Source organism: Podarcis tiliguerta (assembly GCF_965153285.1).
Source record: "Podarcis tiliguerta genome assembly, chromosome: W".
In the NCBI taxonomy this organism is placed as follows: domain Eukaryota; kingdom Metazoa; phylum Chordata; class Lepidosauria; order Squamata; family Lacertidae; genus Podarcis; species Podarcis tiliguerta.
In genome coordinates, this window is record NC_139552.1 from 19,874,848 (window position 1) to 19,884,662 (window position 9,815).

Consider the following 9,815-nt stretch of genomic DNA (forward strand, 5'->3'; position numbering starts at 1 on the left):
CACCCGAGGCATGAAGAAGAAGAACGAGGAGAGTGGGGTCTGGAAAGGGGGGTGGGGAGCGCTCCCACCCCAGCCGCTCCAGGATGGGAAGGGCGTCCCGGGGGAAGCGGGATTCAGGCGGAGGAGGACGTCGGGTTGGGTGGGGGTTGCCAGGAGCAGCACGATGTCCCTCCAACCCCCGCCTTCCACTCTCCAGGCAGGCACCCAACGTGGCCAGCTGGCAAGGGATCTTTCTTGCTCCAGCCTTGGCGTGCAGATCCCGGGTTCAGCCCCAGATCCAGCTTCTGATATTATGAGGAGGAAACATCGCTCTGCACCTTTCCCACATCATGCATACTTCTATGATGTCCCCACTTTCCCCCCTCTCGCAAAGCCCCAAAGCCGCCTACATTGTAAGCCTTCCTTACAGGGGAATCATCAGAACCACCTGTGCTGCAGAGCTTCTGGCTGAAAGGCGACTCATGGAGACTTGCAATGACTGCTGCAATGCACCCCTAATGATTCAGATTGTATCATTATAGCGTCATTGTGTTGATTTGTTGTTGATGTATTAAATTTGTATAATCTAAGAAGCGGTGTGGCTGTGAATACCATGAAGGGAGCCTGCACTTTGTGATTTGCCAGGGCACTACTGCAGGTTAGGAAGGAGAAAGAGGCAAAGATCCTTTCCCCAGTAAAACATGTTTGCACCCAGGGTGTTTCCAGACTGTCAGTATTTTGTGGGAGGGATTCAGGTCCAGCCGAGAACTTCAGCTTTTCCAATGAGAATGGATTAAAGCACTCTGCCCATTCCCTTAGTAGAGTCTAACCACTGTTGTAGGTTTTGGGTAAGCAAGACATGAACGCAAAACAAACAAGTGGTCGTCTCCTCTGGAGGAACCCCTGCACTGTAAATATATTGACAGCACACTTCCAGGTCGTTGGCATCGACATCCCAGAACTGTGAAGGTTGCCTCAACTGTTGAGCAACGCAGCTAAGGAAGAAGGAGTGGCGTGTCTCCGGGGGGAGCATAGCTCCCATTCCCTTCCAAACACACAGACAGGACAGTGTGGTGGCACCCAGGGAATAGTTGCAGCAGCCGGATGGCTGGCTGAAACACACACCATTGCACTCTTTTTGAATGGGATTCAATCTGAATCAGCCAGTTGGTGAACTTGGTGCTCCTGTGCCACAAAGCCGCTACAAAATTGCTCTTTCCCTCACACTTCCAGGTCCCTCCAGCTGGGCTTTTTGAGTGTGATGGGTTTTTCTCACTCCAGAGCAGTTTGTCTTTAAGCTGAAGGTCACCAGGAAAGCAAGGGAGGCTAAAAAAAAATTCCACTCTTGGTTTCCTGGAAGAAGATCAAAAGACTCCCCTGGACTAGAAGAGACATCTCATTAACAACTGGAGAAATGCCAAAGAACTTTGGATATCTGCTTGGGAGGTTTCTGATGCAGTATTAATTTAACAAGGAGCCAGGAGGCTGGCGAAGAGGGTGGCTGCAGGGAAGCGAAAACATTTGCATGAGAGGAGGCGGGAGCAGGAGGAAGGCCAGCTCCCAGCCAGGACAGGCAGGCCTTACCTAGCATGTTGCCACTGACGTTGTTGCTCTCAGAGTATTTCAGCAGCGCCCGCAGGAAAGCCACCACGAAGCGGAACACGTTCTGGTGCGACCGCGGCAACTGGCAGATCACCTGCAAGACGGGGAGGGCCGGTTTGGAGTTTCAGTGCAGAGCTTTGCGAGAGGAGGGGCATGGATCACTAGCACGGTGCACTTGTTATGTTTGCAGGTTTAGACCTGGCATAAAAAAAAGAGTGTTTAAAATGGTAACCGGACTAGAACTCTGCTGGGAACTTTGGGGAATAATACAACTGTAGAGTAGGAAGGGACCACGAGGGTTAACTAATCGAACCCCCTGCAATGCCTAAGGTGGGGCTCGAACTCAGGACACTGAGATGAAGAGTCTTATGCTCTACCAACTGAGATATCTTGGGGGAAGGGCCATAGCTCTGCAGTAAACCACCTGCTTTTCATGAGTCAACACAGCCATGTAATTTGTGCCCATCAATTTAAATAGGTCTGCTGTGGGAAAGGACTGATGTTGACTACAACCCTGATGTTTTCTGATTATTTTATAGAGCGTTTCCCTCAATACCAAAAAATGGAGGCAGAGACAATTTACTGAATTTCAAAACCACCAAAGCTTTATTGAATGAACAAATCAATTTTGTGGGATGTAAAGACAGGAGCAGTCAATGACAACATTCCTAGAGTGTACATGTTAGAACATGGGGAGGGATGTCTGTCCAGCAAGCAGGGAAACTTCCTGGGGACGGACTTCCTCCGCATGTGACCAGAGATGGGTGTGGCCTCACCTGTGCAGGTAAATGATAAAAGCACAGGGCAGGCAGCCATCTCTCTCTCTCTGCCATCTTCCTTCGATGAGGAAACATCTAAGGATGCTCTCTTGGCTCTCAGCCAAGAGAGGAGATAAGGACTATCTTGCTACAAGATAGATTCCGAGTGTATTTTACCTTTTTAAGCCTGTCTGCCTTCTGGGATCATACTGTGAACAGAACGTGAGTAAACTCTTTTATACTTTTATAAAGACTGTGTCGTGTCTTGTATTTTAAGAGGGAACAAAAGGGGAAATTAACAGAGTAATTATTATAGAGGTTCTAGCGAACCTGTGCAGACGTTACCGTTGCGAACTTAAAGGGGAATGTCTATAAACTCTGCTGATATTTTGGGAACTTGTTAGCACAAGTTGGATAAGGATATAATTAGTTGATATATCCTCTCCTGCACCCCTGAACATTCCCACAAATTTATTACAGTCACAAACCAGAATATGGACTTCTACAGAGATAGAGAACATGTAGAAGAAGAAGAAGAAGAAGAGTTTGGATTTGATATCCCACTTTATCACTACCCTAAGGAGTCTCAAAGCAGCTAACATGAATGAACTTTATTACGGTCACAGACCAGGATTAAGGAAAGCATATAGATAAAATAGCAGTTGGGATTTTTGACCGATAATTGTTAGGGCAAATGAGGACAAGGAAACAGGCATAAAACATCCGAATAAAATACAAGATTAAACACAGATAATGGATAAATAAAAAACTAATAATTAAAACCAATAAGAGTTAAAAACCAACAAAGGCACGCAGTTAAAACAGCTGTAAGAGCATAAAAACTAAAAAACTCGCAGATAAAACAACTATAAGAGGCTGCAGAGTAGAAGCCTCTTAAATAGAGGACACTCACAACGTTAAAAGCTGCTGTACAAATATGGTTACAACAGACAATTAAAACAATATACAACACTAAATTTAGAAAACCATGTGCAACAATAGACTGTCTCAGAATCACCCATGGAACCGTGTTTGGGGCTTTTCATGCCGGACTATTTTGGGTTGGGCGCCTACAGATCTGTAGACAGAATCTGGCGACCATCCAGGTCATCTTCTGATCTTTGCCCAACAACAAAAGGTCAAATTTTTGCTTTTGCGGGAGGTCGGCGAGCCTCACCAGTAGGGGATCCATGATCTTACTACGTGCCTCTTTATAAAAGGGACATCTAAAGAACAAGTGTTCTGGGCTTCCTATCTCTCCCAATGGACAGGTGCAAAGTCTCTGAGCATAGGGGACCCTTCTGAAGGCTCCATCCAGGACCGGCGAGGGAAGAGCCGAGCTTCTGGCGAGTGTAAAGGCCCTTCTTGCATCCCTAAGGAGTCTCAAAGCGGCTAACATTCTCCTTTTCCTCCCCCCCCCCAACAAACACTCTGTGAGGTGAGTGGGGCTGAGAGACTTCAGAGAAGTCACCCAGCAGCTGCATGTGGAGGAGCGGAGACACGAATCTCCTGGGAGGAGCAGCACTTTTCTCACGGGACAGAAGCGCACAACCTCCCCCTCCCACTTTCCGCCCAGATTACGAGACTGCCGCTCTTAACCACTACACCACACTGGCTCTCATATATATGTAGGTTAAAATCAAAATCTATAAGCTAGAACACAGTAAAGAATTCAGATGTGAAACTATTAAAATGTGTAGTTTAAGACCTTATCCGCTAATTTAAAATATGCATGTCAATGCTTTATTATAATTAAGGCAGGTAAAATAATTATTACTCTTAATATTATTCATTGCTATGAGGCTTCTTGAAGCAATTCAGAATACAATCAACATTAGCAGAACACTTTCCTTTACAAGGACAATTTAAAAGCAATAAAAAAGTAATATTGCATAGGAAAGAATTCTAAAACAACAGCAATGATCACAATTAGCAACAATGAAACAGCAAGCAAAAATTGCCACTCTATCATCGCTGAGCCTTGAAACTTGTGTCTTATCCCCATAATCGAAATTGACATCAAGTCTTATGTCATCTGGAAGAGAATGAAGGAGAAGAGAGATGAATTTATGCCACATTTACTGATTCACCAAACTGACCTGGTCCCCATTCCACCCTATTTACAAGGAGGCTTTATGGATCCTGTCTTTGGTGGCAACGACTCCTTCCAAGCCTGCAGTTTGGCCATCTTTGTGCTGTGACAGGATTTCACAGCCACATGACCCAGGAGGTCTGCATCAAGCAAGGATGCTGCAGCTACTGAGTGGGCTCTCCTTAGTCTGGAAAGTGCGTCCCATGTCCCCAGGCTGTGGGTGTTACCTTCTTTGGGGCAGAAGTGAGCCAGCTCCAGAGGGACGAGAGCATGCTGTAGAGAAAAGAAAAGGCCGTACTGGATGAGATGACTGATCTGATCCTCAACCCTCCCCAAATAATGGGTGCAAGAGAACATGGAAGCAGACCCAAGCCAGGGAAGACTTGCTTCCATCATGGGATGAGTGAGTTCTATTGGCTGGCCCCAATCCCTTGCCCCAGGCGACCTCAATGGGTCCTGCAGCCTACTAGGCAGAGGTGGAAGTGTAAGATCAAGGAAGAGGGCAGGAAATGTCTCCAGCCTGGTCCGGCATCCCAGGGACACACATTGTGTTGTGTGCCTGATACCAGACTGTGATTCCTCCTGTGGGAATCCTTTCACAAGCCACTCTGGGAGCCTCTTGGGGCTGTGAAGGTGCCAAAGGTGAGAGACTTACCTTCAGGCAACTGAGCCTTCTTGCATAGGACATCAGCCAGCTAATGCCACTGGCTGCCAGTTGCCTCTCCGCTGCAATCGCACTTGTTGTGTAACCTCTCAGTTCCTGTGGGAGGAAAGGGGACCTCAGAATCAGGAGGCTGGTCTGGGGGAAAGAGGCAGACCACTGTGAAGCCCTTTACACTCTCAGAGAGAGATCCGTTTCTGTTCGAAAATGGCAATGTCCTCCAGCCCCAAATTGTAGCTCTGCATCCAAGGCCCTCCTTTGGCTGTCTGGGCAAGTGGGCCTTTGCTGGCTCGTCCATGTGGCCAGCTTGCCTTACAAGAGGGGAAGGGCCCAAGAGGTGCACTGCTAGGTGGCGGCTTCTCCATGAAAGCTTTCTAGGTCAAACAGCCACTGAGGCCATCAAGATACTTACATTCATCAGCAAGTTCAGGGTCTTAGTGCTTGGGGCCTCCCAGAGGAGGCCTCCCAGCATCAGAGTATAACGTTCCTCTAGCTCCTGCAGGCAATGGCAATGAGGGAGAGGATGCGCCAAGCAGGGGAAAGAGAGATCAGATGTTGAGCAATGGGAGCAATGCTTAAAGCGTGTGAAGAAGAAACAACAACGAGAGAAGTCAAATTTCAAGGCTAACAACTAACCTGCTTGTCAGGCTCAGTTTTGACCTTAATGACCGCCGCAAAGGCTGCATGCACAATCAGGCTGTGGAGCTTCAGTGGTAATTTGGGCTTCATGAGGCTGGAGAGAAGGAGGGAAACCTTTTTAGACTCTGTCCCCTTGGAGTCTTCCTCATATTGGGGGGGGGGGGGAGCATCAAATACATGTCATTCTCTTGAAGTTCTAGTGAATGCATGTGTTAGCTTAAACCACTTTTGACAATCAAGCAGCGTATCAATTTTACAGGGTAAAAATGAATAAAGGTAAAATTAAAATAAACACACGAGGGCACTGTTTATGTGGCAGTCTACCTGGCACTTGGTTGCAAGCCTCTAGGTCTTAGTTAATCCCACCCCTAAAAGCTGAGCCATTTCGCAGTCATCTCTAGACAATATATCTTCTATTTTCTCTCTCACATCTCCACTCATCCTGTAAATAGTTGCTGCATAAAGAAAGCTTTTTGAACGCAAGAAACCCAAGAAATTGTAAGCAATTCTTCCAATCGAATTCACTGCAGTGGCAAGGTCTGGTAACACCTTTCCACATTCTGCTCCACTCCCCCCCCCCCCCGCCAGCTCCTCGTCAAGCTCAAAAAACCCGGTATACCTCAGTTGGTAAAGGGCTTCCAGTGCCATAGCAAGGGCCAATTCAGGCTGCGTAAAGCACACAATCCGTCCCATGAGATCCTGATAGAGAACAGAGGGCGGAGGGGGAAAACGTCAGTTCCCTACGGACATCAGGTGGATTCCTCCAACCCCAAACTCAGTGCAGGAATTGGCAATGTCAATTGGGGTTGGAGGAATCCACCTTCTCTTGGCCAGACCCCGCCAGGCCTTCCTTCTGCCCAGCATCCCCCCAATCCCATCCCCAGCTCTCCTGTCCCCCTCACCCCTGGATACCTCATGCAACCTCTCACTCACCGCAATTGCCTTGACGGCCATCTTCTTGGAGTACCTCAACCTGTCCTTTTCTCTCTGGCGGGCCTCCGAGCAAGTGGCCAGCACGCAGCAGAGCAACATCTCATCCTTCTCCAGTTGCTGAAATGGCAAGAGTCAGGCTGTCAGTTCATGGCAGGAGGGCTTCTCTGCATCTGAGACCGCCAAAATGGGGGTATAAACAGCACTGGTGGATGGGGCTGGGGGTGAGGGATTTCGTATGTACTGTGCTGTTTTCTCAAATACTAACCACAGGCGATGCCCAGACCCTGCCAGTCTCTGAACCATCTGCAACAAGAGAAGAAGGAAAGGACATGGGGGCAGGTTAGTTCATTTCTACTTCTTTTCCACAGTTGAGTATTAGAGCATTAAGGCCACCCCTCCTTACGCTCCAAAATGAAAAGGAAGCATTTGCTCACGTGGGCCCACAGCAACCCTGGACTTCTTGGGGACTTTGCGGGTCCTCTTCTTCTTGCGGGCTGCCATGTCCCTCAGTCGCCTGAACCTAGAAGAGAAGGAGAGGGGCAGACCTTCTTGTTGTTGTTGTTATACCGCCCTATACCCACAGGTCTCAGTTACAACCAGTGCTTTTTTCTGGGGGGATGCAGGGGTACGCACACCCCGAAACATTTTGTGAATCTTTGCACTTTTGTCCATTTACTGTACTGCATTTATTTTCCCCAATTTGAACTATAAAATGGTGATTTTCTTGAGTCAAAATGAGAGTACCCCAAACATTTTTTTAATAGAAAAAAAGCACTGGTTCCAACATAAAAATCGCAATATAAAAACACAAAATGCATAATAAAGGTGAAAAACAACCCAGTAAACCCCCCCTCCCCAACACATTTCAAAACCTGAGACAGAAGCCTACAACCAAAATGGGGTGTGTGTGTGTAAGAGAAGGCAGGGAGTCTTTGCAGCATAGCCATAACACAAATACGGGTGGCCCAACAGTTGCAGGCAGACCCGTATCATTTCACACACTACTTCGGCTGCGGGACATCGTATCAACAAGGAAAGGAGCATTTGGTGTTGTTGCATCTCCTCGGGTATTTCTTGATTTGTCGCCACGAGGGGTTGTAGTTGTGGAGGTATAGTTTGATGAGGTTTCTGGTTATTTGTACCCTAGGTGCCCACTCACACACAAAAACAAATCTCCCTGCAGCCAACCAAAGACCACCAACCACACCCTAGGTCACTCCCCAACCTCTCTCACCACGAAGGGAATGCAACAAGGGAATAGTAAGTGAACCCACACAAGTGATGCTGACACAAAACCCCACACATACAGGTGAAACTCGGGAAATTAGATTATCGTGGAAAAGTTCATTTATTTCAGTAATTCAACTTAAAAGGTGAAACTTCTACTTCTCAGAGGTCAATCTCTATTCTCTATTTGCAATCCTTGTTTTGCTGATTTCATTTCATATTCTAATTTTCTGAGATTGTTAATTTGGGGTTTTCATCAGCTGTGCGCCATAATATCACAATCATAACAAATAAAGGCTTGACATATCTCGCTTTGCATGTCATGAGTCTATCTCATATATTAGTTTCACCTTTTAAGTTGAATTACTTGAATAAATGAACTTTTCCACGATATTCTAATTTCCCGAGTTTCCCCTGTACACTAAGTAGAAGAGAAGCATTGCCACCCGACCCCACCCTCCCCCTCTCCCCCCTCTGTTCTTCCTAACCCAACACTGCATGCAACACTAATGTCTCACAACAAATGAAACTGATCTGTAGAAAACACAACTGGAAAAAAGAGACAATGCACCGTTTTTTTGTAAACGAAGAAATCTTTAATCATTTGTTTGTTTGTTTCTTTATTATTTAAAACACCAACAAGGAAAGGAGCAGGAAGGAGTTATCCAAGATGATCGTGGCCTTGGAGAGAAAGCAGATGGAGTGAGAGCTTTGAATCAACTCATTTGAGAATGCTGGTGGGAACTTCTTCACATCATGTTTACTCCGTTGCTGAAATTTGCAGGCAGCCGATGCTACAAGGACAAGTAGCCTGCAGGGCTGGGAAGCAGATTACACCAATTGTTGGAGGAGAACAACAGCACCTCTTACTATCACTCAACATAGCAATATAGAGCTTCCAGGAACAGAGGCACTCTACCTCTGAAGCCCACAGCTAGAGGAGAAGCAGCAGGAGTGGGCTACTGCTTGTGAGTTTGGACTAGATGGGCTTTCCCTCTGATCCAGCAAAGCCACTTCCGTCTACAAAGGAGGTGGAGTTGCGGGCGACTGAGGGAATCCCCGGCCGCGTCAGCCCCTGGACAGCCAATCGCTGGTTCAGGGAGCGTGACCAGCCCTGTTTATCGCCACCTACCTCGTAGCAAATCGTCACAACTTTCGGGGTATTGGCGGTTAGGCATTGGTATTGGTATTGTTCTGTAGATGGAAGAGGGGAGGAAGCGCCATCACCGGCCCCGCATATTGAAGGGTAGTCCGATAAAGGATTCTGGGGGGCGTGGCCCTGTCCGAAGCCTATGGAGGTGAGGGCCTAAGGCACGCCCCTGAGCGGTGATGGGGGGGGGGGCGAGTTGATGTGCATCAGCAGGACTCCCCCTACTGGTGGTTAACCCTTCCTGGACCTCAAGCGGACGGGCTGAATCTGGATAGTCGGTTAGGACCAATGCCTAAGCCAATACCACTCATCACCTGTAACCAATAAAGTTGTGGCCATATTTAGCCCATTAACCTTAAATAATTGTATCATGTGTCTTTATTTCCACTTTGGGGGGGGGACGCGGCATGCAATAGGGCTCTTTTTGTTTTTTTATGCACTCACAGACCCCAAACGCTCTCATGTATGGGGGGGGGGGAATTCCAACACTCCCCCCACCCCCACCCCCAGCAAAGGAAAGATAAGGGAAGCATTTCCAGCATTTAAAAGAGCCCTCAGCACAATGCTTTTAGGAGAGCAGCCCTGCCTGGAGAGTGAAGGGGGCTGCTAGGAAGGTCGTCAAAGCATCAAGGCATAGATGAGCCGAAGCATGCAATGAAAACTCTCTTAGAGTCAGAGTGACTGACAGGAAGACTGACAGAACCCCTGTCTGTTGCAGTTGATGGCTGAAGAGTTGAGAAACGGAGAAGGGGTAGAGAGAGAGGGGGGGGTGTA

General features: G+C 47.6%; 1 protein-coding gene and 1 long non-coding RNA gene across 2 annotated transcripts; both read right to left on the reverse strand.

The window, feature by feature from the left end:
• Positions 1 to 4,478: 4,478 nt before the first annotated feature.
• LOC310668903 lies at positions 4,479 to 5,604 on the reverse strand. Its single transcript, XR_014506887.1, has 3 exons — positions 5,505 to 5,604; positions 5,087 to 5,191; positions 4,479 to 4,704 (listed from the first exon to the last, which is right to left on the reverse strand). It is a non-coding gene; the product is annotated as an uncharacterized lncRNA (long non-coding RNA).
• A 112-nt stretch (positions 5,605 to 5,716) lies between these two features.
• Positions 5,717 to 7,182, reverse strand: LOC310668772 (uncharacterized protein; the record flags this gene model as incomplete). The annotated part of the gene is made up of 5 exons (XM_083422103.1): positions 7,099 to 7,182; positions 6,930 to 6,967; positions 6,665 to 6,781; positions 6,351 to 6,430; positions 5,717 to 5,825 (listed from the first exon to the last, which is right to left on the reverse strand). The coding sequence occupies exons 1-5, from the start codon at positions 7,163 to 7,165 to the stop codon at positions 5,717 to 5,719; spliced, it is 411 nt and encodes a 136-aa protein (XP_083278229.1). The 5' UTR covers positions 7,166 to 7,182.
• Positions 7,183 to 9,815: the final 2,633 nt, after the last annotated feature.